The sequence below is a fragment of the Vombatus ursinus genome, unplaced genomic scaffold (genome assembly GCF_900497805.2).
Source record: "Vombatus ursinus unplaced genomic scaffold, bare-nosed wombat genome assembly UNPS02014809.1, whole genome shotgun sequence".
In the NCBI taxonomy this organism is placed as follows: Eukaryota; Metazoa; Chordata; class Mammalia; order Diprotodontia; family Vombatidae; genus Vombatus; species Vombatus ursinus.
The window spans coordinates 17670904-17697754 of NW_020954587.1; the positions used below are offsets into that span (position 1 = coordinate 17670904).

Here is a 26851-nt window from a genome sequence, read left to right on the forward strand (position 1 = left end):
TCATCTTCTAACCCAGTCTCTGAATCTGTTCTATAGTTTCAGTCCCTTCATTCCACTGACAATAGTCATTGAGCAAAAGATGCTATGGTGTTTTGAGAGTATGAATTAGTATCTTCTGAAGACAGACTAATATGCCAAATAGACACACCATTTCTGGCCATGATTGTTTGCCTACCTACTGCTTACCTCCAATCTAGTCTAAGCAGAACGATCTGAAGCTTATCTTGTGGTCCTGGTCCTGCTGTAGTTTTTGATATAAGTAACTTAAAGGGAAATTGCCCTAGGTAGTGCCTCCAACAAAAACCAAAGACTTCCTCTATAAGAAACTTAGGGACAAGAACAGAATGAGTATCAGGGAAAGATTCTGTTAGCATTATTATTAGTAGTAGTAGTAGTAATAACAACAGTGACAATAACTATGACCTTGTATCTACATAGAAATTTTAGTTTTTCAAAGCAATTTCACATAAATTAATCACTTAATACTTGAAACTACACTAGGAGGTGGGTAGGGCAAGCATTAGAGTTCACATTTTACAGAGGAGAAAGCTGAGGTCAAAAGCATTTTAGTTCACTCAATCAAGTTTGAACTAACTGGGTGTAAGGCAAGGAATGGAACTTGGTTTTTCCAACTGTCTTACCCAGGAAGGAAAAGGAGATTGAAATGGTTCCTATAAGACAGAATATAGCCTGCCAACCACTTACTCTATAGCAAAGAAAACCAAACACAAGCTACTCCACTCATTCAGAGTATCTCTGAAGTAAGAACTCCAACCAAGACTAGTTCCCTTCTAACTGTCCTCCCACCCATCTGAAGGACCATCAAATTAGATTTAGAGGCTAAAAAAAAACCCTTAGAAGTCAAGCTTCCAGTCTCCCTATAACCAACAACCAAAAGTATTCTGTCCATGGTAACAATGTTTCTAAGGTAGAATGTTTGAAAGAAAGGAACTCTAATCATAGTCAAGTTTGCACTGACAAGTTACTCCCATTTCCTGTTTCTTCTCCTTCTCTTAAGCCCTACCCCTTATCCAAGAAACTACAAGATAAGGGATCGAGAAGAGATCCTCCTGTATCAACAGAGCTACCAGCATATCACCCAGTCGTCCTAAAATATTAGTCAGAAAGATTAAAAGCTGATCAAAATGAATGGAATACTCTAACAGCAAAGTTGTGTATTTTTAAAGATCTTTTCTAAAACGCTTAAGTAGAATTAAATCACTTTACCTGAGTTGTTTTTGCTCTTCTGCCTTGCATGCTGTTGCTATGGCTAATTTGTGAGTTGGTGGCACCTTCAGAAAGACAGTGAGATTTCCTACAGGGAAGTGTATTATAATTACTGTATGGAGGAGTATCCTCGGCAACAGCTGATGGCATCTTACGGTTTGCAAGATCTGGAACATCAGACATTAAATTCCCACAATATCCCACAAATTTGCTCCTTGGTCCATGATTTGCTTTTACGCCGTTATTCTGGGGTACATACAAGACACCCAGGGAATTGGCACGATGGCAGGTACTCAGCTGCTGGGAACCATCCCTGGCTTCCATCCCTCGATCTTCCCCACGGTCTCTCTCTTCCACTGAACCCAAGATCTCTTCGTTGCTTGTTAAATGTTCTTGGCTCAGATCAGACAGTGAAAATTCCAAACTGTCCTCCCGCCAGATATCTGCAGATTTTGAGCGTTTCTTTTTAAAGCTTGAAGTTTCCATGAATGTGGTCCCATTGGTTGTATAGGGACGCTGCTTTCTGCCTCCCTCAGGCAAATACATAGAGTCATTCCCATAAAGCCTGCTCTCCTCAGAGTCTGGCACGCTTTGTGCAGAGGCTGCTGTAAGGATTGTGCTGCTGTCTATACTAGGAGTGATGGAAGAATCAGTATGACAAGAGACAGGTCTCAAGCCCATACCCACCCGGCCCACCCAAACGGGGCTCCCAAAATCTTCTAGGTTGCCTTCTTGGGAGAAGGGCTCCATGCCATTTTCTGCCAGAGACTGTGGGATGCTAGGAGTGCTGCTGGATCGAGTGCTCACTTCAGAATTCCTATGGATCACTCTTGCAGAGGAAGCATGCCTCATTCGTCGGGTCTTGTTGGACAGGCGAAGAGAATGGGATGTATGCTTCCTTGACAGGCTCCCCTGCTTCTCACCATAAAACCTGTGCTCTACATTTTGGCTTTCTGTATTTCCCATGGTTTTATGGTCTGTAAGACAAAGGGGTGTGGGGTGGAAGAAATTTGATTAATTGAATCACTAGTAGGTACAGGCATTCCAAAAAATAAACAAAAATGGGAGAAGAAAGGTAAAACACCTTATCTCACAGGAATTATGAAGATAATCACAGCTGTTCTAATAGCACTCAATAGGTACATTCCATCTGGTATTCTGTAAAGTGAGAATTCCTGACCTCTGCAAGAACTGACACTAAGGGATGGGGATTCTGAACAGGGGGGTTACAAATATTTGCCTTAGCCTAGAGGTTATAGCACTTAGCACAGTGCCTGTATCAGGCACTTAATAAATGCTAGTGACAGGGCCCCAGTAAATTGAATTTAAAAATTGAGCTAATAAAATTCTATCATCTACCCCCTAAAAAAATTAACTGGCCAGATTGTTGGTTTGCCTTCTGTCATTGTAGAAAGGGGAAAGATATTTTTAATTGAATTTGACTGGCTTCCTCCGCTATCTCCTTAGATAACATAGGAGAATCTCCTTTTAATCATCATTCTCTGTGAGCGCAGGGGGAATAGAGAGTGAGGAGGCTGTGGCTATAATTATCAATTATTATTATCAATTATTGTCAATTTCAGCATAAGTATTCATTAGATAACCTTATTACAGAAAATTTATTCCCTTGTACTCCAGATTTAACCATGTAATGTAATCAATAAAAAAAATGGAAATCCTTAAAGTATAAGTCATATCAACTATCTAGAGGTCCAACCTGTAAGGAAAAAGAAATTTTACCTGTAATTCCACAGGCTTTTTTTTCTTAAAAGACAACTTTTAAGTAAGATGCTTGTGAGTAAAGGGAAAAAAAACTAGCTCTCTGTTTAGCAACATGCTAATGAGTTTATTTCTGGGAACAAATCTAACCAAAGAACATTAATCTGGTACACCATTGCAAACAGAAAGATACATTATGAAACCACTAAATATGACTCAGCTTTTAGGAGCTACTTTTCTCACTGGAAGGAATTAAATATTCCAAAGCAAAAAACTCATTGCCACTTCCACTGTCTTTAAGCAGCAGCCAAAAACCTAGCACGGCATTTAAAAACAAAAGCACCAGGGAGGGCTACCCCATTCCAACTCTACAGAGGACATATTGTAAGAGGGAAGGAATACTGAACACATTTCCACGCTGTAATTTTGTATTGCCACACAGGAGCTAGATAGACAGAGATAGGACCAGAGCTGGGAGTTTACTTGAATAGTGAACTCCCATTAAGGAAACCCAACTTCTCAGTCTAAAAGAAACTGCAATTTCCAGTCTTAGTGAAATCTCTGGAGCACTGAGGGGTTAAGTGATTTGCCCAAGGTTACATGTCAGAAAAGGGACTTCCTAGGTCTTCCATTCACTGTGGCCACACTGCCTCTGGAATAGCCTTTTTGTCTATACAGTCTACTAACTGGCAATCAATAAATACGACAATTTCTAAGCAACTGTCAAACAGTACCATTAACAATTCTGTTTTGAGAATCATTCATGGATTTTAAATTAAAATAGCGAAGGGAGAAAGATGTTAAGAAACAAACAGGAAAAATAAAGTCTAAAAACAAAAGCTAAGATAATCATCAAATGCAAATTTGCTCACCTATTACATCTATTATTCCAGCTTATAGCAATCTCTTCATGCTATGACCTCCATAATAAGAATTATTATCCCTCCAAAAGATTTGGCACCAAGTTATACAGTGCTTTAAGGCTGTTATTTAACTGGTCCATGTGTCTCTTCAGACTATAAACAAGTTGAAATGCTTTCCTAAAGAAGAATGAACTTCCTCAATAAAGAGTGAGCTCTTGGTCACAGGACTTGTTCAAACAAAGTCAGGATAACTATGTATTAGGGGTTTGTGCTTCAGGTACACATTGGCCTAGATCGTCATTGAAGTGCATTCCAACACTAAGATTCTATGGTGCCATCCTATGACTGAGCCTCAAACATCATGCCATGAATTGTAAAGATTTTGACCTTGGATAAAGGTACACTACTACCTTGACCAGGCCTCAATTTAGTTCACTAAAATGTAGTTTAGGGCAGCTAGGTGGTGCAGTGGATAGAGTGCTGGGCCTGAAGTCAGGAAAATTCATTTTCCTGGGTTCAAATCTGGCTTCAGACACTTACTAGCTGTGTGACCCTGGGCAAGTCACTTAACCCTGTTTGCCTCAGTTCCTTGTCTATAAAATGAGCTGAAGAAAATGGTAGACCACTTCAGTATCTGAAAACACCAAATGAGGTCACCAAGACCTCCATTTGCAGACTAGCTCTTGGGTATATTCTGTGTCTGTTATATTATGACATAATTACTATGCTGATACTACATGTGAATTCAATGGATTCCTAGGGGACCTCAAACCTGAACCCCTGGCCACCAACACATTTGGTTCCACAGAGTTTAGAAAAGAAATGCCTCACTAGTACTGTCCTCCATCTCCAACCAGCTGGCACCCATAGCTAACAAATTTGACCCTCATGGTTCCCCTTAATCCCACTAATTCAATGACATTGTCTCCCAGGGCAAAAGCCCCCTTCCCAATCTACCTCTTTCATATCATTATTTACATCCTACCATTTCTCATTCCTTTTTTCTCTGATGCCCTCCTCTTTCCATTGTATCTGCTTAATCATTTATGAATTTCCCTTTATCGTTCATTTTTTAAAATTCTCTTCATCCTCTTAGGCTCAGAGAAGCAAGTTGTCTCTATGGAATATTCCATTCCTTGCTCACAATCTTCTCCTCCCTAATTTCTACTTTTATACGAGGGATCTTCAACAAACATGTTAGATGTTCCTTCAAACACCCTAACCTCCCAGTTCCTTTTTCTCCTCAAATCCCAAGACCTACTCCATATTTCCACCTCAGCTGCATACAACAACGCTCACACACCAGATCTCACTATCACCCACAAGTGTTCCAACTATAAGGTCAAAAAGTATTACATTCCTTTATTTGATCATAATCTATTACACTTGATCTCTCCTGTGGCTTACCCTCTAAGCCTATTCTCTGCCCTCATAATAACTTCAAATCCCTCACCCCTCACTATTTTCTCAGGCCATTAGAGCTGCTCTGATTTCACTTTCTTCCTTTCCCATTCTTGACTTTATAATTAGCCCGTTCAACTCCACACTGTCCTCTATTCCCAAATCCCTTGGCCCCTTGACCAATCTCTAATCATTCCTTGGAAAACCTCAGCCCTGAATTAGTTCTATCATATGTCTCCTTTGCTCCTGTGTTCATGCTACAGAAGAAAGTTAAAGAAATAGAACAAAGCTGACTGGGTCTATTATAAATATAGGTTATCTAATTTCAATTGGGCCCTCACTACAGTTAAGAAATTCTGTTTTTCTGACTTATTCCATATAGAGGCAGTTACAAACCTCCTCTTCTATCTTCAGATCTTCCTCACCTCCATTTTTCTCAAATCTCTGAGCTGAGAACCTTACCTCATACTTTACCAATAAAAGAGGCCATTATCCATGAACTCCTTGTTCTTTTCATCTCTATATCTCTCAACTTCTTGACATCATTCCATACTCTCTGCTCCTGTACTCTGATAATGAGGTGGCCTTTCTCCTTGCTGAAGCTAACCCCTCTCCATGTGTCCTTGGTTCCATTCCCCTCCCATTTTTCTCTAGGAGATTGCCTCCACCATCACCTCTCCTCCTCTCTCTAATCTTCAACCTGTCCCCATCTACTAGTTCTTTCTCTGCTGCCTACAAACATTCCCAAAGTCTGCCCTATTCTTAAAAAAAGCTTCATGAGACCTTCCATCTCCTCAATCCTGTCTCCATTTCCAATCAAAATTTCTTCCAATCCTCCATCATCCTGTCTCCATTTCTAATAAAAAATTTTACAAAAAAGCTGTCTACACTTGTTGCCTGTTTCCCTCTCCTCTGACTACCTTCTCAGCTTTTTGCAATGTAGATTTCTACCTCATCACTCAACTGAAAATGTTCTTCCTAAAGTTACCAATTATCTCTAAATTGCCAAATCTGAATACAGCCTTTTCTCTATTCTCATCCTTTTTGACAATGCTGTAACATCCAATGTTATTGATCACCCCAGGATGTCCCGCAGGCATGTCAAACTCAACATAACCAAAACAGAACTCATTTATCTTTTCCCCAAATCCCACCCCTCTTCCAAATTTCCCTCTTCCTGACAAGAGTAATATACTTTGAGTGTTCCAGTCAGATGCCAAATGCTGTGGTTTCTACTTTTTCATAACTCTTACAATCACACCCTTCTTACTACTTACACATCTATAACTAGAGAGCTGAGGAAAATAGTTTTTGCAGCTTTTGAAGTAATTAGCCATAACTGAGATGTATCAAAGCAAGCTTGAAAATTTTCAAGGAAGTTGGATAAAATGGTTCAAATATACCCATCTCTACCATCTTTCAATGAAGCTTCAGCACTAATTGGAAACAAGTAAAGCTTATTCAAGATACCATTGAGATACTGCAAACAACGACTTTCCATAGAACACATACAGATCGTTGGGGGCCTGATCTATATCTTGCCACTGGACCCAGATGGCTCTAGAGGAGAAAGTGAGGCTGGTGACTCTGAACAGCCCTCCCCTACTTAAATCCAATTCACTTGAAAGTCACAGTATCATCTTCTTGATGTCATGGTCCGTAGACCTTGACAAATTTTTATAGGAAAACAGGCAAGTGGTGACAACAAGTATTACAAGAGCACTAGGTCTTCAAACTCAGAATTGGATCATGAGAAATCTGACTTTGGGAATTCTCCAGTACTGTAAGAGTCAAAAATTGGTTGAGGCAAAAAGCTCAACAAGAGGACAGGAGATTTTTTACCAAGAGGGCCTCCTAGCTCCCACACACTTCAGAACCACCCCTCCTCCAATTCATGCCTGAACCAAGTATGATCAAGAAATCCAGTGAAAAACTATCATGACTTCTTCAACCCTAGAGGTTCACAAAAGCTTAGCCAAAAGCCCAACAGCAAGAGAAAGGGGAAACTTTCAAGCAAAACAAGTGTCAGCGCAACCAGAAAACAGACAAGTGTAACCTATTAGGTTCTATGTCCAGATGTGTCAGAATTAGAAGGCTCCCTTGAGAAAGCCCCAGCATAGGCACTTTGGAAGCCTGCGGGAACACTGCTAACCAACAATGTGCCTCAGTGCTCAGACTAGAAAAATCTAAGCCTAGGGGCTTTGAAATCCCTAACACTCTGTCCAGCGATGCAAAAGAGGTCCTGAAGATCCAGTTCTCTGGATCTTAGAGAGCCAAATGCCATGAAGGGGGGCTGGTGCAAGAATCTGGAAGACCCACCAGGGCTCATTATCCACCCAAAAGAACAACAGAGGGCAGCGTATGGCTCTGGCCCAAAGCCCCAATTCAGGAACTAAAGCTGGAGAAATGAGTAAGCAAAGAAAAAATCAACCAGTATTAATGATTATTACAAATCTAACTCCGTAACAATTGTAAGCAGAGATTCAAAGGCAAAAATGGATTTTCCACAAGGATCACTTGAATACCTAGAAGACATGAAGCATAATTTTTTTAAAAAAATGAAAAAAAGCACTTGAAAGAATCAGGAGAAATCAGAGAAAGTCATAAATGTTATCTAAGTAATGGATTTTCCCCAAAATTGAATAGATCAAACAGAAACCAATGACTCCACAAATCAATAAGAAATATTGGAAGAAAATCAAAAGACTGAAAAAAAAATAAGAAAATATATGTTCTATCAAAAACAACTGACTTGCAAAAGAGGTCAAGGACAGAGAGTTTAGATTTGATGGACCTCTTGAAATCCATGATAAAGAAAATCCTTCAATATTCTCAATATATTTGGACATTGTATTTCAAGAAATCATAAATGAAAACTGCCCAGCTCTGTTAGAACAAAAGGGCAAAGTTACAACCAAAATCCAAAGCTCCCACATCAAATAATTCCTACAAGCATCCAAAAAGAAGTTTTAAGTATCAAAGTTTCCTAGTCAGGATTACACAAGACCTAAAAGTTTCTACCACAAATGAGAGGACAACCTGGAATACAATACTCCAAACAGTAAAAGGGATAGGCTTAGAACCAAGAATAAGTTGCTTTGCAAAATTGAGTATCATGTTGGGGGGGAGAGGGGGTAAGGGGAAAAGGGAGGAATGGATATTCAAGCATTTCTGAGGGAAAGATCAGAACTGCCAAATAGGTACATGATATAGACATAAAGAATATTGCTAACAAATTAGAGTAGCAAGGAAGAAGTTACCTTTTATATCTTTGTATATTGATAGAGCTCATGACCAAATAAAAGACAGAATCACAGAAGGTAAAATGAACAATTTTGATTACATAAAATTAAAATTTTTTTTGCATAAAATCAACACAGCTAAAATTAGAAGAGAAAAAAGTATAATGGGAAAAAAGCTTTATAGTTACTTTCTCTGTCAGAGGACTCATATATAAGATATATAAGGAACTGAATTAAATTTATAAAGATAAAAACCATTCCTCAATTAATAAATGGTCAAAGGATATGAATAGGCAGTTTTCAGAGGAAGAATTCCAAACTATTAGTAGCTATAAGAAAAAAAAATTCTAAAGAAAAAAAAAAGTCTTGTCTTCAAAGGGCATTGGGGGAGATAAATAAGAAACACAGAAGCACTAGGAATGGATTGGTTCTGCTCCGAGGGTTTAAAGGAAAAAAAAAGAGAGAGAAGAGAGGAGTAGAAGGGGGAAGAATTTAGTAGAGAATGAAAGAAGGAGACTGCATTTGCTACTTCTCATAATCAGGATACATGAAAAAAAATACAAACACTGGGTATCAGATGACCCTCACTTTTACCCTAAATGGATAAAGGAGGGCTATGTGATACTGAAGCTAAAGACATAATTCATAAGGAAGTTAATTTGGAACTTCAGTGACAGAGATTCCCAAAGGATAGATACACCTACAGAACACATATAGTAGAACTATTAGCCAACCTGGGCCTTCTATTACAAGTTCTAGTTTAAAAATACAGGGCTACAGTTATAATGAGACCTATGATCAGCCCATATAATCAAATAATTCAGCTATAGGAGAAGATAGATTATTGCATCAGAGAGGAGCTACATTCATTCAACTGGTGACCAAACTAACATGCTTTTACAGGCAAAATTAGAGAAATGGTTATACATGCAGGCAGATTACAATCATGTGTGCCTTGTATGTAACTGTGAACATGTGTTAATTACTATATCTGTTCAAATACACCTCAGACTTTTTGTAGAAGGTGGGATTTTAGCTAAGTCTTGAAGAAAGCCAGGAGGTCAGGAGCTGGAGATGAGAAGGGAGAAAGATCTGGGCATGGGAGACAACTGAAAATGTCCCAAGCCAGGAGACAGGAGTGCCTTGTTTGAGGAACAGCAAGGAAGCCAGTGTTTACTGGATTGCAGAGTATGTGGAGAGGACTGAGGGGTTAAGAAGACTGGAAAAGTGGGAGGGCAACAGTTTATGAAGGATTTTGAACACCAAATGGAGGATTTGGGAAACCCTGCATTATGTACCAGGGCTACCGGGAACCTCAGAATTCAGAGAGGAAAGGGAACCGTTGGAATTTATCTAATGGGGTAAGTGCATGTGATGCAGTCAGATCTGTGCTTTAGGAAGACAGCTGAGTGGAGAATGGAATGGAAGGAGGGGAGACTTGAGGATCAGAGACCAACCAGAAGGTTACTGCAATAGCCCAGGTGAGGTGATGAGGGTGTGAATCAGGGCAATGTCAGTGTCAGAGGAGAGAAGGGGGCATGTATATATGAGAGATGCTGTGAAGTCTGAATCAACAGAACTTGTACTGTAGATATATTTGTTAGCTATGTAGTTTATTCGTGGATATAATAGTTGTACATTTTTTGTTACTCTGTAGACCTATAGATGATATTATTTCTTTCCTTGCTATCACATATGTTTATTTCTTGTGTTCTCTTTCCCATTGAGGGAAGAAAGGCATAATGGAAAGATCCAAAGAAGTTCAAAAGAGGTGTAGGTGGCTGAAAATGGGATTGGGTACATTATCCTACAAGATGAACCTGCCTGATAGTCATGTCTTATCAGGGACCCTCTGTCTCTCTGACCCTCTGACTGGAAGGCAGGACCATGGGCTCTAGGGCTTCTAATTGAGGGGACTCAACACAGTCTTCTCTCCATTTACCATAATTATCTCAACAGATGCAGAAAAAGCTTTTGACAAAATACAACACCCATTCCTATTAGAAACACTAGAGAGTATAGAAATAAAATAATAAGTAGCATCTACCTAAACCCTTCAGCAAGCATCATATGTAATAGAGACAAGCTAGAAGCATTTCCAATAAGATGGGGGGGGGGGTGAAACAAGGATGTCCATTATCACCACTGTCGCTCAATGTAGTACTGGAAACGTTAGCTTTAGCAATACGAGAAGAAAAAGAAACTGAAGGTAGTAGAACAGGCAAAGAAGAAACAAAGCTATCGCTCTTTCCTGATGATACAATGATATACTTAGAGAGTCCTATAGAATCAAGTAAAACACTACTTGAAATAATAAACAACTCCATTTACCACCAGCTATATTGCTATTGCACTTCTCCATCATGCCCCATGCTGCATACCTTTCCCCCCTTATCTTCCCTCTCTTCCCATCTCCCCCTTTCAGCTTTCTTTTCTGTGGTCTTCCCCCATTAGATTGCAAGCTCCTTGAGAGCAGGGATTGTCTCTGTTGTATCTCCAATACTTAGCACAACACTTAGCACATAGTAGGCACTTTGCTGTGACATATGTGTGTAACATGTCCTATATGTAATTTAGACTTGTAGGCAGTGAAGCAGACTGTCAGACAAATACCAACCAACCAAAAATGAGGTCATCAATGTTAAAGCACATGGGTGAGAAAAGATTTTATATTCACCAGAAAGAGAAATCAAATCTCTTTCTAATTTCTTTCTTTTTTTTTTTTTTTGGGTGAGGCAACTGGATTTAGGTGACTTGCCCAGAGTCACACAGCTAGTGAATGTTTTGTGTCTGAGGCCAAATTTGAACTCAGGTCCTCCTGACTCCAGGACTGGTGCTCTATCCACTGCACCACCTAGCTGCTCCCTCTGTCTAATTTCTTGGACCTTCCCAACTTGAGGCGTGAGATGAACAAAAGAGATTTTGTTGATTTTTCATAGCTTACCAAAAGCAGAGTAGAAGAAATTAATCCAGAACCACAACTGAACACAAACGACTGAGTCAGTAAACAAGGCGGGGAGAGGTTTGAAAGCAAGGTTGAGTTAGGTTTTCTGAGACAGTAACCTCAGAAACCTCCAATTCCTAACGTTCTTTCCATCAGTAGGCTTAAGATGAAAGCTGTTCCCCAGAGGGGTGAAGCAAAAGGTATTGTCAAGAGATGAAGTCAAGCAAAGGGAGGAGAAGCTGGGTCCAGGTTAGGCAAGAAAAGTAAAGAGGGGAGGGGGAGTTGGAAGAAGTAAGTTCTGCCCTCCAGTCAAGTACATACTACTCCCACCCAACTTGTATTTATTCTGGATATATGGGTATAGATCTGTGAAATAATGTGGCAAAATGTATAAAGAATTGGTTTTGGAGTTAGGAAGACCTGAGTTTAAGTCCCTGACTCTGACACTGTATGGCTTTGGTTAAGTCACTCAACCTTAGTACTCTAAGTAATTTTCTAAAACTGTTGAGTTGCAGGCAAGCTGTCAACTCACACCTTTGGGAAGGTAAATTGGTAATGGGAATATCTTCATCTGGGAGTTCCCTCTACCAATGAAATTGCAGGTCCAGTCCCTATTCCTACGTCTTTGTATCCCCTACCCATAGTAAGCTTGTTGACTGATCAACAGTTTGATCAACAACTGATAAACAATTTAACTGATCAATCATGACTGACTTCATCTCTCTTCCTCCGTAGCATTTATTAAACCCCCACTATGTGGCAGGCACTGTGCTAAGGGCTTTACAAACATCTCTTTAGTGCTGGTTGCTCTCCCCATCTCCATGTCCTCCTATATATAGGGCTAGAAATTGACATATACCTTGCTCCATTTCAAGACCCTCCTTCAGTCACAATCTTCAGAACCTGGCTTACTTCAAGTCTCAACTAAAACCTCACCTTCTGAAATAAGTCCTTCCCAATTCTCCTTAATGCTAGTGCCTTCCTCAGTGATTATCTCTAAGTTAGCCAGTGTGTTTAACTTGTCCGTATACAGTTATTTGGATGTTGTCTCCTTTTCTGGATTGTGAGCTCCCTGATAGTAGGGACTGTGTTTGCCATCCTTTATATCCCCACCACCTAGCACAATGTTGTTGTTGTTGTTGCTGCTATTATTGTTGGGTCATTTTCAGTCATGTGCAGCTCTCTGTGACCCCATCTGGGGTTTTCTTGGCAAAGATACTACAGTGCTTTACCATTCTCCTTCTCCAGCTCATTTTGCAGATGAGGAAACTGAGGCAAACAAAGGCTAAATGACTTGCCCAGGGTCACACAGCTAGTAAGTGTCTGAGGCCAAATTTGAACTCAGGTCTTCCTACCTCTGGGGTGTCACTCTATCAACTGTGCCAGCTAGTCACCCCTCCTTAGCACAACGTTTAACATATAAGTGTTTAATATATGTTTGCTGACTGTTATCATCCAGGCAAGATACTACTTGCTTTAAACTACCAGCTTTCCAGTCATTTTCCCTCTTTTCCCCAGGAATTTAGTAGCTCAGTCACAGATTCTATCTCTAAGCCTCATACATGGAGAATTCAATATGTACATTAATATCCCCTCGAATACCCTAGGTGATATAGAGGATAGTTTGCAGGGCTTGAAGTCAGGAAGACTCAACTTACTGAATTCAAATATGGCTTCAAATACTGTGATCCTGGGCAAGTCACTTAACCCTATTTGCCTCAGTTCCTTGTCTATAAAATGAGCTGGAGAAGGAAATGGCAAACTACTCCAGTATCTTTGCCAAGAAAACCCCAAATAGGGTCACAAAGTGTCAGACATGACTGAAAAATGACTGAATAACAACAACAAATACCCTGGCCTTCCAGTTCATCCTCCTTTTCTTCTCAGCTCTCATGACCCACAGTTTCACTATACTCATAGCCACCCACAGGGAAATCACCATGACTCATAACTGTTCCATTGCCACAATGATTGAACTCTCAAACTCCCTTTCTCTTATTATAATCTCCTACCCTTTTATATTTCCCTCTGTAGCATTCCTCTTAAGTCCATTCTTTGTGTTCACCACAATCCCTACTCCTCCTTCTTCCCTCCCAGTTTTCCTACGTCAACACCTCTGCTCTGAGCCACACTTTTTCACCTATTTAAATGGGGATAATGACAGCAAAGGTAACTAGAATCACGGTGGAACCTAAAATGAGATAATTTATGTAAAGCATTTTTCCAATCTGAGCTAATTTATAGTAATTGGGGTGAAGGGCTACATGCGAAAGGGATGCTATCAGAAAAGGAAAGACTGAGAATAAGAAAGAGGAAGGTAGAAGAGAGCATGAATGATGGGACAAGAAAAATTACTGCCCAGAGATGGAAGACGATAGAATCAAGGACATGGGTAAAAGAGGAGAGAAAAAATTATGTAGAGCTGCGATTCTGGACCTTTTTTGTGTCATGAACTCCCTCTGACAGTCAGGCAAAGGGGAATTATGGACCCCTTCTCAGAGAAATACTATTTTTAAATGCATAAAATAAATCACAGTTACAAAGGAAATCAATTATACTGAATATAGTTATCAGAGCATTTTTAAATTCACAGACTCCCCAGTTAAGGATTACTGATACAGAGGGATTTTAAGATATGGAGAGAAAATGGATCTTAGAGTGAATGGTCTCTTTTCTTAGTAAAGTGGAAAGTGAAGTCCTCTAGGGAAAGAGAAGATATTAGGGTTTTAAGGTAGAAAGCAGAAAGTCTGGAACAACTCCTGAGGCTAGCAGAATGGTCAAACAGGAAGAATACAAGTTTAACTACACAGCCATGAGATTAGATTATAACTGTATGCCAGCTGAGATTTAATAACGTGATTCAGTTGTGGAAATTCCTTTCTTCAGGATCTTAGTACTCTAACTGACCTTGTCCCCTTGTTCTACTGCCATCGAAACCTTGCCAATCAATCCTTAACCATAGAAAATCTTCATTTGTTTGCTCTACTCTTTTGCTGAACTCTGAAAGAAGTCCCACCATGACGCCAAATGGATTCACTACAATTTCATCAGTGTTCTTTGTTGGATCATCAATCAAATCATGACACTTTATCGCAAATGTTACACAGACTTTGTCCCGGGCTACATTCTCTTCTACATTTTGGATAGATTATCAGCTTCCATGAATTAAAGTACATATGGGATTCTCAAAGCTAGATATCCAGGCCTAATTCATCTCCTCCACTTCAGTCATGCATCAACTGGTGGGGATCCTTCCTAAGCGTCCATTAGGCCTAGCAAACTCAACACGTCCAAATCTTAAACCCAAGTTCTACATCAATCATATATGCCACACTGCCTCTACATTTTCTCTTGTGTACCCCATCCCCAGTAAAACACAAGTTCCTTGAACACTCATTTGTATCATTTGATTCTTACAGGCTAGTATGGTTTCTGACACATGATAAGCGCTTAATAAATGTTTGTGACTGATTGATGCCTACTACTGAACGTTCAGAGTTAATGCCAGGAAACTGGTCAAGTGAATGGAGCTTCAGAGTATATCTGCTCATTACACTTTGTATCTGCATCCCTGCCTCCATTGAACAAGATGCTCCAGCGCCCTGGGGTCTCCTAACCATCCCCCCCTTTCCAGCCTCTTTTTGTGTGTTGTCTTTCCCCATCATATTGTGAGTTCTTTGAGGATATTGACTTTTTAAAATTTTTATCAAGACTTAGCACAGTGAAAGCACATGACAGGCGCTTAATACATGTTTACTGAATTGAACTGAAACTGATCAACTCCTCTCTTTCCCTGTCCAATTCTACTGTCCAATTCTATTGCCCTAACTTAATGCTATTTCATACCAATTTCTGTGATCTCTATAAGGATCATCTTTTACTTCTCTCACATTAATTGCAAAAGGATTATGGTTATCTGATGGAACTATGGTGGCATGTATGTACAGGTCTTCCTTAAACCAACCACAGAGATTTTACTTAAGTTATCCCTTTGATCCAGTGACATTGGCTTTCCTGCTGTTTCTCAAACAAAACACTCCATCTCTGGCCATTTTCTCTGGCTGTCCTCCATGCCTGGAAGCCTCTCGTTCCTCATCTCCCCCTCCTGGCTTCCCTGGCTTCATTCAAGTCTTCTATAGAAAGCTTTTCCCAATCCGTCTTAATCTAATTAAGGAAACAAGCCACAGAAATCCCTGTGAGAATAGGAACAGGAACTAGACAAATAGATTTCAGTAACGTAGGGTACTCCAGGATGAGAAAACTCTTTCTACCAATGCAGGTCAGTAATTTCTCCACAACATAGTTGCCTAGGGCACTTGCCCAGAGTAACACTGCCAGCATATGTCTAAGTCAAGGCTTAAACGCTGGTCTTCTTGAATCCAAGGCCTGCCCTATTCTATAATTATATATAGGAATAATAAATGACACTATATGATGAAATGTACAATTGTATAATGTTAATTCTAGTTACTACCTATTTATGGGATAAATCATGATGCAGCAGTAGGGAGGAAAGTCAGTGGGACTTGAGCTGGGTCTGGTAAAATGGGCCTGATTTGAAAAAGTGAAGAAGGTGGGAGGGGATCCCAGGCAAGGAATGTGGCATAAGTAAAGTAATTTATGCAGGGAATGAGATGGTAGGAGTAAAAAGCTAGTAAACAGACCTTAGTAAAAGAGCTGAAAGTGCCTATGTCAGTAACGTGAATCATGTGGATAGAGTGGCAGGGAGGGGAAGGAGTACAGGAGAGAGACAGATAGAGAGAGAGAGAGAAGGAGGGAGAGAGGGAAGGAGGGAGAGAGGGAAGGAAGGAAGGAGGAAAGGAGGGAGGGAGGGAGGGAGGGAGGGAAAGAAGGAAAAGTCCAAAATATAAATGTGTCTCATTCTTACTGTTATCATTGTTCAATAGGTATACAGGGGCAGCTAGGTGGTGCAGTGAATAGAACACCAGGCCTGGAATTAGGAAGACCTCAGTTCAAATACAGCCTCAGACACTTACTAGCTATATGACCCTGGGCAAGTCACTTAACCCTGTTTGACTCAGTTTCCTCACTTGTAAAATGAGTTGGTGAAGGAAATGGCAAACCACTCCAGTATCTTTGCCAAGAAAACCCCAAATGGGGTCATGAAGAGCTGGACATGACTAAGATGACCGAAAAACAACAACAACAACAAGAAGAACACAGGCATAGAACACTGAGTGGCATCTTCCCTGATTTAATGGCTCATCACTAAAGTCAATTATTTCAACACCTAACAATTTGTTTTACTATCATTTACCAATTCCTACAAAATCAAAAGGACAAAAATGAACAAAAAGAAATCCAGTTAACCATGGGCTCCATGTTAAGTTTTACTATATTTGAGGGAACTTAAAAAGCAATAAACTATAGAGCTATAACTATCCAAAGTTTCTACATTTCCACACCAATGCTTCCCCCTGAACTGGAACTAATCAAGAACTAATTATAAATTAGGTGTCTTTGGACTGAAAATGCTCATTTTAAGTACCTAAAGATTTAAATTTGAACTTCATTGCACTAATCTGGTTTTGGGGACATTAATTTTGCCTTTCATTAAAATTTTAGAGGATTGAGTTTGTTTTGTTTTAAAGTGGGAATGTAAACAGTGCAATGATGACAGGTACAAAAGAATGACAACACAAAATTGATAACTCAACAGTTTATCTAGAATAAAAAAACAGAAAAACTGCTAAAACATCAAAAACACCATTCACTATCTTGGATATTAAACCTAAAGTGGAATTCTTCGGTATTCCTTAGACTGAAGTAAAAATCAAATTTGGAGACAGGAATGTATCTAAATTCAAAAATGGACTTTTTCAAAATCAGGTGAATCAGCGTGTGGTTAAGATAATTATATTATTCTATGAGAGACTAGATAAAAACATTAACAGAAGACTGTGTTCTGAAAAAACAGAACCTATATTTTGTTCCCTCATTAATTTCTTCTATACCAATGGAATTAAATGCTCTTTCTTAAAATTTTCTTATCTATAAAAGGAAGGCAAGACTGTTATTCACTACTGAAATATACTGGGATTTTTTTATTGCTGTCTTTAAGGTCCATAAATGTAGGAATGCTTCATAATAAAGACTGCCTACAAACAAGGTTTTTAGGATTAATTCAACCCCCTTAAATAAAATATAAAATGGATATACCTCATATGGAATTCAGCTCTATAGTTGATAGTGTTCAAATAAGAATCTTCTATATTTCACAGGGATCTTCTAATAACTGACAGATATAAGATATTCATAAAGGGAAAAATTATAATACAATTATCTCTAAGTCAATAAAGTATTACAAAATGCATGAAAAATAAACAAAATGATTACTCTTTTGTAGCTTGAAAATATCTTTTAGAATGCAGGAAAACGAATGGAATGTATTTACTTCCAAGTTAAATTTGAAGGGAAAATCACAAGACAGATTGCGAATTTAAAATTAGATTCTGGTGGGAGGCCGTGGTTACAAACCTGTTCTTTCCCCACAGGAGGCTGAGCTTAGAGACAGCCAAAAAAAGGGGGGAGCTAAGATTAAATGGAGACCAAGTTCTGGAAGTTATTGCTAAATTTTACAAATTGATGAACGGTTTTTAATGTCAGATTCAAAATGCCCCAAACAAGAGGTTAAATAAGATGATTCAAAAAATAAATAAAAGGAGTCTTTCAGGCAAGATTACTCCTTGAACAGAGAAAGGCAATTCAGGACCACAACTATTCCAGCAAAACTCTGAATCTCCCATCTGACCAAATAATGATCAAATAACGAAATACAATAAGGAACTACAATAAGAGAGACACTTCTTCCAAGAGATGAGGATGATTAACAGTGCCAAATATTACAGAAAAGCCAAGAAAAAAATGAGAATTCAGGAACACCTACTGGACATGACAATTAAGAAGTCATTGCTAATTTTGGAAAGAGCTGTTTCACCCAAATAATAAGTTTGGAAGCCAAACTGCAAAGGGTTGAGAAGTGAGCTGGGGTGGAGAAGGGGATAGAGGAAATGGAGGCAACAGTATAGATGTTTTTTCTAGGAAGTTGGTTGAAAAGGGATAATGGACTGAAGGAAAGATAGGGTTAAGTGAAGATATTTTTAAAGGCTGATAAGAGACCTAATCATGTTTATAAGAAGCAGGGAAGGAGTTAGTAAAGAGAAAAAAATTGAAGATTAGGTAAGAGATTGATTGCAGAGGGAATCTGGCAGAGGAGATAGGAACACTGGAAACCAAAGGTAGTACAGGGACCAGGCAAGATTGCAGAGTAGTAGGAGAAAGTACAGCTTAGCTCTCCCCCACAATTACTCCACAAAAATCTTGAAAGCTCTCCAACACTGGGGACCCAATCTAAGTAGGAAGGTGCCCAAATTCAGCATATACCAGGGCAAGAAAAGGTCCCAGACTGACACAAAGGGGTAAGATCTTGTGCTGAGAACAAGAACAGGTGCCAACTGGCAGCTCTGTCACTGGCTACCTGGTTCTGGGTCACAGACCTAGAATGGCTAACAGATTACTTGTGCTTCAGAGGAAAAGGGCAGGGGTGCTGGGAAAGGAGGATTGTCCAACCTATGCTGTACACTGAGTGAGGAACAAGTTCAGAAGCAAACAGTAGTGGTGTGTGTCTGACACTGGGAGTATTGCAGGGTCTCAGTTCTGGCCCCCAACATAGTGTGAAGCCTATAGCTGAATAACCAGGGAAGGAATTGCAGACCAAAGATGAACATGTAATTCTGTCACTCTGAAAATGTAGAGCTTTCTAGTTGACTGAAAATGCTTAAGTCTAGGAATAGTCTACTGGAAATCCAACCAGAAGCAAGCCAAAAGTTGTTGCTTAGAACCAAACCCAGGTCAGGAACTCTTAGAGCTCAGACCTAGGCAGGCAGCAATTAGACCACACTAGTAGCAAATAAGCTTGCTAATTCCCAGCTTGAGTTGCTCTTGAGATTAATAACACAAAACACAACAGCCCAAGAAAGCAGCTGCAGTTCTCGAGAGGATACAAGTACAGTCCAGGCATTTGCATCAGAACTGTGCAAAGCTTGGCCCTGGTATAAAGTGCAAAGTAAGTGATTAGATGATAAGAATGAGCAAACAAAAAAGGAAACTCACCATAAAAGGCTATTACAGCAATAGGGACAGAAACCCGGAAAAAGAGAACAATTCAAAAACATCTATAAGAAAAATATAGCTTGGGAAAAAATACAATTAGAAAGGGAAGGAAGGAAGGAAGGAAAGAAGGGAGGGAGAGAGGGAACAAGTGTTTATTAAGCACCTAGGATGTGCCAGGCACTTGAAATGCTTTACAAGTATTATCGCCTTTGATCCTCACAACTACCCTGTGAGTTAGTTGCTATTATTATCCCTATTCTACTGCTAGGGAAAGTAAGTAGATATACAAAATGATTTGCCCAAGGTCACATAACTAGTAAGTGGATTTGAACTGTGGTCTTCTGGACTTCAGGCCCAGTGTTCTTTCCATTGAGCCACTAGCTGCCTCTGAGCAAGTCAATAAGCATTTATTAAGTGCCTACTATTGTGGCAGGCACCATGCAAACTGAGCACTACGGACATGAAGAAAGGTAAAAATCAGTCCCTGGTCTCAAGGAGCAGGGACTAGTAAGAAGTTAAAATGTAAACAACTATGTACAAACAATATTATACACACACACACACACACACACACACACACACACACACACACGATACATTGGTGATAATCACAGAAGGAAGGCAATAGAATTAAGAAGAACTGGGGAAGGCTTCATGCAGGCTTCATGTAAGACCTTAGCTGAGACTTGAAGAAAGCTAGGTAAACAAAGAAGGAGGTAAAGATGAGGAAGAGAAAAGTTCCAGGCATGGGAAACAGCAAATAAAAATGTCCAGCACTGGGAGATGGAATGTCTGGTGGGAAGAACAGCAAGGCGGCCTGTGTTACTAGATCAGAGTATGTGGAAGGAAGTAAGGTGTAAGAAGATCAGAAAAATAAGAAGGGGCTAGGTTATGAAGGGCTTCAAATGCCAGAGAGGGATCTTGTATTGATCCTGAAAGAGGATCTTGAATCGACTAAATAGGATCCTGATGTGGTCAAACCTGTACTGAGAGCCGACTATAAGATGGACTAAAGCAGGGAGACACTTGAGAAAAGGAGACCAGTCAGAAGCTACTGCAGTTATCAAGGTGTGAGAAGAAAAGGATCTGTACTAGGGCATTGGTAGTATGAGAGGAAAGAAGGGGGTACAGATGAGAGATGTGACGGTAGAAATGAAAGGACCTGGCAAGTGAATGGATATGGGGAGCAACAAAGAATGAGGAGTTGAAGATAACACTTTGGTTGAGCCTGGGTGACTGGAAACATAATAATGTCTTTGACAGTAACAGGGAATATCAGAGGACAGCAGGGTTTGGGGGAAAAGGTAATTAAGTTTAGTTTTGGACATGGTCCAAAGATGTCTATGAAGAGAAAGTGAAGGGAATAAGCATTTATATAGCTAATTGATACTGTGATAAGTGTTTTAAAACATTATTTCATTTTTCTTAATTTATTTTTAGTTTTCAACATTCACTTCCATAAGCTTTTTAGTTCTAAATTTTCTCCCCCTCCCTCCTCACCTCCCTCCCCAAAATGGCATGCAATCTGATATAGGCTCTATATATACATTCCTATTAAACATATAAAATATTATTTCATTTGATCCTCACAACAACCCTGCAAAGTAGATAAAGTTATTATTCCCATTTTACAGTTGAGGAAGCTGAGGCAAACAGATTAAGTAACTTGCCCAGGGTCACAAAGCTAGGAAGTATCTGATTTTGAATTTAAACACAGATCTTCTGGACTCCAGGTTCAGTGTTCTATCCACTGTACCACCTAGCTGTCCCAGAGCTATGAGACATCTAGTTTGAATCGATGGGATTCTATGGGAACTGCTGAGATTATTAAGTGAAACAGTATAGAGGGACAAGAGAAGTAGGCTTTGGGGGACATCCACAGATCATAGACATGACCTGGATGAAGATCCAGCAAAGGGTATTGAGATGAAGTAATCAGAATATGGCAGACAAAGGACAGAACAGTGTCATAAAAATCTAAAGAAAAGAAATAAAGCAAGAGTTTTTTTTCTTTTTAATTTATGAGTTTAAAAATATTTTATAAATTAAATGAAAGTCTTAGAGTAAAACAAAAAAAATTTTTTTGAAAAGACGTAAGAGTTATGGAAGAAAGAAATGGAAATAGAATTAACAACTTGGAACAAGAGGTACAAAAATATTACCCAAGTATCCATCTCTAAAAATTAGAATTTACCAAGTAGAAGTTAATGACTCCATGAGACAAAAGGAAATATTTTTAAAAAGTCAAAAGACCTAAAAAAATAGTAGAAAATACAAGGTATCTCATAGCAAAAACAACTGATTTGAAAGACAGATTTGAGAAGAGATATTTTAATAATGATTGTACCACCTGAAAAACATGACAAAACAAAGTAACTAGACATCAAATTTCAAGAAATCATAAAACTGCCCAGATCTTTTGGAACCAGAGAGCAAACTAAGGATAGAAAGAATCTACTTATTGCTTACAGAAAGAAAATCCCAAATAAAAATTATAGCTACAATCCAAGGCTTCTAATTTAAAGAAAAAATACTGCAAACAACCCGAAACAAAGAATTCAAGTACCAAGACAAGATAATCAAGATCACACAAGATTTAATAGCCACCACTACAAAGAAACAAAGAACTTGGAATGAAGAAAGCAAAAGATATGACCTTATAACCAAGAATAACCCAGTACAACTGAGTAAAATCCTACAGGGAAAAAAATTAGGCCTTTAAGGAAATAAGACAACTTCCAGATGAAAAGACCAAAGCTATATAAAAAGTCTGAAATGCACACACATAAATCAAGTGAAACATAAAAAGGTAAATAAGGGCAAGCAATCATAAGAGACTAAATGAGGATAAACTGTTTACATCCTACTAGGGGATATGATACATGTGTACCCTAAGAAACCTAACATTATCAGCAATTATAGAGGGAAGCTAATATGACAGAGGCCCTGGGAATGGTTTTGATAATCTTACAAAAAAAAAAAGGGAGCGAGGTAAAAAGGAATATACTGGGAGGTGAGGGAAAAGAGAGAAAGGAAAGGTAAAAAATTATCTCACATAACAGTGATATGCAATTAAAAGTTAATTCAAACAAAGATGAAGTGGATGAAACTGTTAACACTTGAACCTCACTTTTATCTGAACTAGTCAAAGGAGGGAAGAATACACAACACAACTGAATAGAGAAATGCGTTTCACTCAAAAAGGAAACAAGAAAGAAAAAAAGAGAAGGAAAAAGTGGGTATAAAAGGAAGGAAAAATTAAGGGATTAATCCTAAGCAGAACAGACTCTACCTAAGGAGAGTGTATGATGAAGAAAGGAAAAAAAAGGACAAGAACCTATGATTTAGATCTAGGAGAGGGAAAGAAAACAGGGCACAGGAACAGAAGCAGACTACATCAAACTCAAAGCACCAGTGCTCAGGGCACTCCTCTTTCACTACTGTCTTAATCTTTATAAAGGTAGAGGAGAAGTCAAAGAGAATTGAAAAATACAAAATAATACTATGGAGGGAAATGATCATAACTGTGAAAGTGGATGGAATGAATTCACTCAAAATTCAGGGGATAGCAGAATGTAGAATACAATAAAAAGATGTTTGTAAGAAATAAACTTGAAAAGTAAAGATTAAAACTGGGGTGCTAATACACTGCTAGTGGAGTTGTGAACTAATATAACCATCCTGGAGAGCACTCTGGAAAGGGTTATCAAACTGTGTATACTCTTTGGTCTAACAATACCACTACTAGGTTTGCATTCCAAAGAGATTTTTAAAAAAGGGGGGGGGGAATCTATTTATACAAAACTATTTATAGCAGGTTTTTTTGTGGTGACTAAGAATTGGAAATTGAGGGGATGCCCATCGATTAGGGAATACCTGAAAAAGTTATGGTATATGATTGTAATAGAATATTATTTTGCTATAAGAAATGATGAATGGGATGATTTCAGAAAAACCTGGAAAGACTTAAGTGAATTGATATAAAATGAAGTGAGCAGAACCATAAGAACATTGTACATAGTAACAGCAATATTTTACAATGAAAAACTGTGAATGACTTAACTATTTTCAGCAGTACAATAATCTAAGACAATCCCAAAGGACTTATGATGAAAAATGCTGTCTGCCTCCAGAGAAAGAACTGATGTTGTCTGAATACAAACCAATAATAGTCAAAATACAGAAACTGCAGACCAATATCCCTAATGAATACTGATGGAATAAGGAGAAAAGAATGGAGGAGGAGGATGTCAAGGAGTTTTGAGATATAAAATACAAGAGAAGAGGGACTTTATAGCAAATGGTTTCTCAGTGAGAAATGAAGGGAGTTCTTTTGCTGAGAAGGAAGGTGGAAGGGGTGGAGTCAGAGTCTTTGAAAAGGTTTGGAAACAACAACCTTAGAAATTTGAATTTATAAGGATTATTTTTTAACTGAGATTTTTTTTATCTTCCAAGACTTACTAAAACAAAGTACTTTAAAAAGAGATTTTAAGCTATGTTTTTAATGTAATCTAATATAAATATAATAAAACAGAAGATATCTCTAAAAGACTGTACAAGCAATTCAGCCAAGGAAGAAAAGAGAATTTATTAGTAACTCTGTTAGAAAACTATCAGTTTAGGATTGTTAAAGAGCCAATAACTGATTTGTCATTTCTCCAAAATTCTCTGAGAGCCACACATTTTTCCCCAACAACAAAATTTATTACTAGTCACACACATGAAGGATCTTCATATACACATAACCTACCTTCTCAAAAGGCAATAATGGTGTCGAGCACAATTCTCCCCAAGAGAACTCTGGCATTTAGATGTATAAAACTGCAAATGTTATCAAAATGAACAGCAACTACAACTTGAGAGTCTTTTTGCACCAGCCACTTGGTACTCCACTAAGGTTTCATCAGAGCCTATGAGTGTATCCCAAAAACCTGGAGGGAGGGAAAGGAGATACAAAAGTTTAAGTAAAAAATATGTTAAAAAGGCATTTCCTACCAAAAACATTTTCTTACCTTACACTCCCTACTACCGGCACACAACAAAAATAAAAACAAACAAAAAAACCCTTTTACTTCATGTGATGAACTTAAATTTATATAGTATTTTAAGGTTTACAAAGTACTTTTTATATATTTTCTTATCTGATAATCACACGGTGCTATTATTAGCCCTATTTTATTGAGGCAACTGAGGCTCAGAGAGATAAAGTGACTGATCCAGAGTCTCAGTCTGGCAGATTTAAACACAGGTTTTTCAGTAGCCTGCCCACTACATTTACACAATGCAAGATATAATTCAAATGCTTAAAATTACTTATAACTTTATTAAAAAAAAAAAGATGGCCACATCTACAAGGATAAGATAGGGCATAATGATTATAGAGTACTACTGAATACACTCTGAGCTTTTTTACACTGCTTCCTTAAGTCTTAAGTCAGAGACAGTATGAACATTTAATGTGTTTGAACACTTGGATAGGGAGGGCCAGGTTCTGAGCTCCTGGGAACACAAGGGAACATACAAGCACTTCACTTCTCCTACAGAAGCCCCTAAACCATCAAATCCTCACCTCCTCTCCAGAGATTCCCCTTCTCTCCCTCTTTCTAAGCAGATCAGTTTTTTCTCCAGCTCTCAAAATAAAAAAGTCATGGTCCTGCAGCCAAGGCAGTAATACACCTGTGGCATTCTTGCTGGGTGCTATGTGGGAGGGACCTTGCTAATAACTATTGAGGAAAAGAAAAATGAGGGGATGCAAGAGGTGGATCAGACAAGTTGATCTTCAAGAGGTCCCTTGTAATTCTGAAGTTTTATTCCCTAAGTCACTATAAAAATCAATTTTCCCTTCCATTCTACTGAATTTGCCTTACACTTCCTTTATTTTTATTTTTCTTCAAAAACATGTCTTAATCTCTTAATTACTTACATTGTATTTTTTTCTTTAAATACATTTAATTGATGCCTTTTGTTTTTATATCACAGTAATTTCCCACCTCCTTCTAGATTGAACCCTCCCCCTTGTGACAGAAATGTTAACTAAGCAAAAACACTGATACAACAATCTTATATGACAACGCATATCACCCCCTCTCTGCTGGATCATCTCATCCTCTCCAACAGATGACGTCCTCTATCATCCCCAATCTCACTTATTTTCACACTCTCTCTAATGCTTCCCTCCCCATCAGCTACAATGAATTTAATTCTCAGATCTACCTATCCTGCCCTAATGACCCTCTGCTGATCTCCGATCTCCCATCTCCAATTGCCTTTCAGACATCTCAAACTAGATGTCCAGTAGACTTCTTAAACTCAACATTTCCCCTAAACCAACCCCCACTTCCTACCATTGAGGGCAACACCATCCTCAGGCTTGTAACTTAGCTGTCATCCTCAACTCCTCACTGTCTCTCACACCTGCCTCCCCCTGTACCCAATCCAAGCTGTTGCTAAGGTCTGTCAATATCACCTTTGCAATATCTCTAGAATATGCCCCCTTCTCTCCTGAGACTGCCATCAATCTAGTGTAGGCCCTCATCACCTCACCTGTACATTGCAACAGCCTGTTGGTAGTTCTGCCAGCCTCAAGTCTCTCCCTACTCCAAACCATCCCCAATTCTGCTGCTCCCCTCCACATACTCTCTTATTTGGAGACACTGACCTCCTTACTGCTCCTCCCAAAAGACTCTCTATCTCCCAACTCCCACATGCCTGGAACTTTTCTCTTGCTCATCATTATCTCCTTCCTGTTTACCTAGCTTCCTTCAAGTCTTAGCTTAAATGTCACCTTCTGAATGGAACCTTTCCAGTCCTCCTTAATTCTAATGACTTCCCTCCTTGATTATTTCACACGCGCGCACACGCACACACACACACACACAATCATGCACAGTAGTTTGCATGTTGCGTTTTGTTTCTCACGTTAAGACTATGAGCTCCTTTGAGAGTAGTGGGTGGTTTTTGATCTCCAATGTTTAGTGCTTGGTACACAGCAGGCACTTAATCAATGACTTGACTTGTTGACATACATAATAGACACACAGGAAATCACAACCTCTGGTAATACAAGGTCTGGGAAGTCCTTTTTTCTCTTAAGTCCTCACACAGCTTCCATTAGAGTCAGTGAATCTTGTGGATGGGTTGCTCAGCTGGATTCCCAAGGTCTGCTTCTCTCCACAGCTTGACCCTCAATTGCCGGGGTTAGCTCTCTGGAAACACAAAGGTAGCTCATTTATTTGCCGCCTCCAGGAGCCACATTCCTTGAAGCTGCTTCCTCCTTCAAGGGACTTCTTTTTGGTATATGTGTCTATCTGGAATGTGTGTCT

The 26851-nt window shown here is 39.0% G+C and overlaps 1 protein-coding gene across 10 annotated transcripts in view; it reads right to left on the reverse strand.

Moving 5' to 3' along the window:
- Positions 1-26851, reverse strand: part of TIAM1 (T cell lymphoma invasion and metastasis 1) — a 251069-nt gene that overhangs the window by 124634 nt on the left and 99584 nt on the right. For 6 of the 10 annotated variants that reach the window (XM_027875529.1, XM_027875525.1, XM_027875526.1 and 3 more), the window contains exons 2-3: positions 24280-24460; positions 1228-2204 (exon numbers count right to left, since the gene is read on the reverse strand). In XM_027875529.1, the coding sequence (XP_027731330.1) occupies positions 1228-2193 (966 nt within the window). In that variant the 5' untranslated portion in view covers positions 2194-2204; positions 24280-24460. Of the gene's footprint in view, positions 1-1227; positions 2205-17576; positions 17653-24279; positions 24461-26447; positions 26489-26580; positions 26735-26851 lie in introns of those variants that run through there. The other 4 variants (XM_027875527.1, XM_027875528.1, XM_027875531.1 and 1 more) reach the window with 3 other exon arrangements.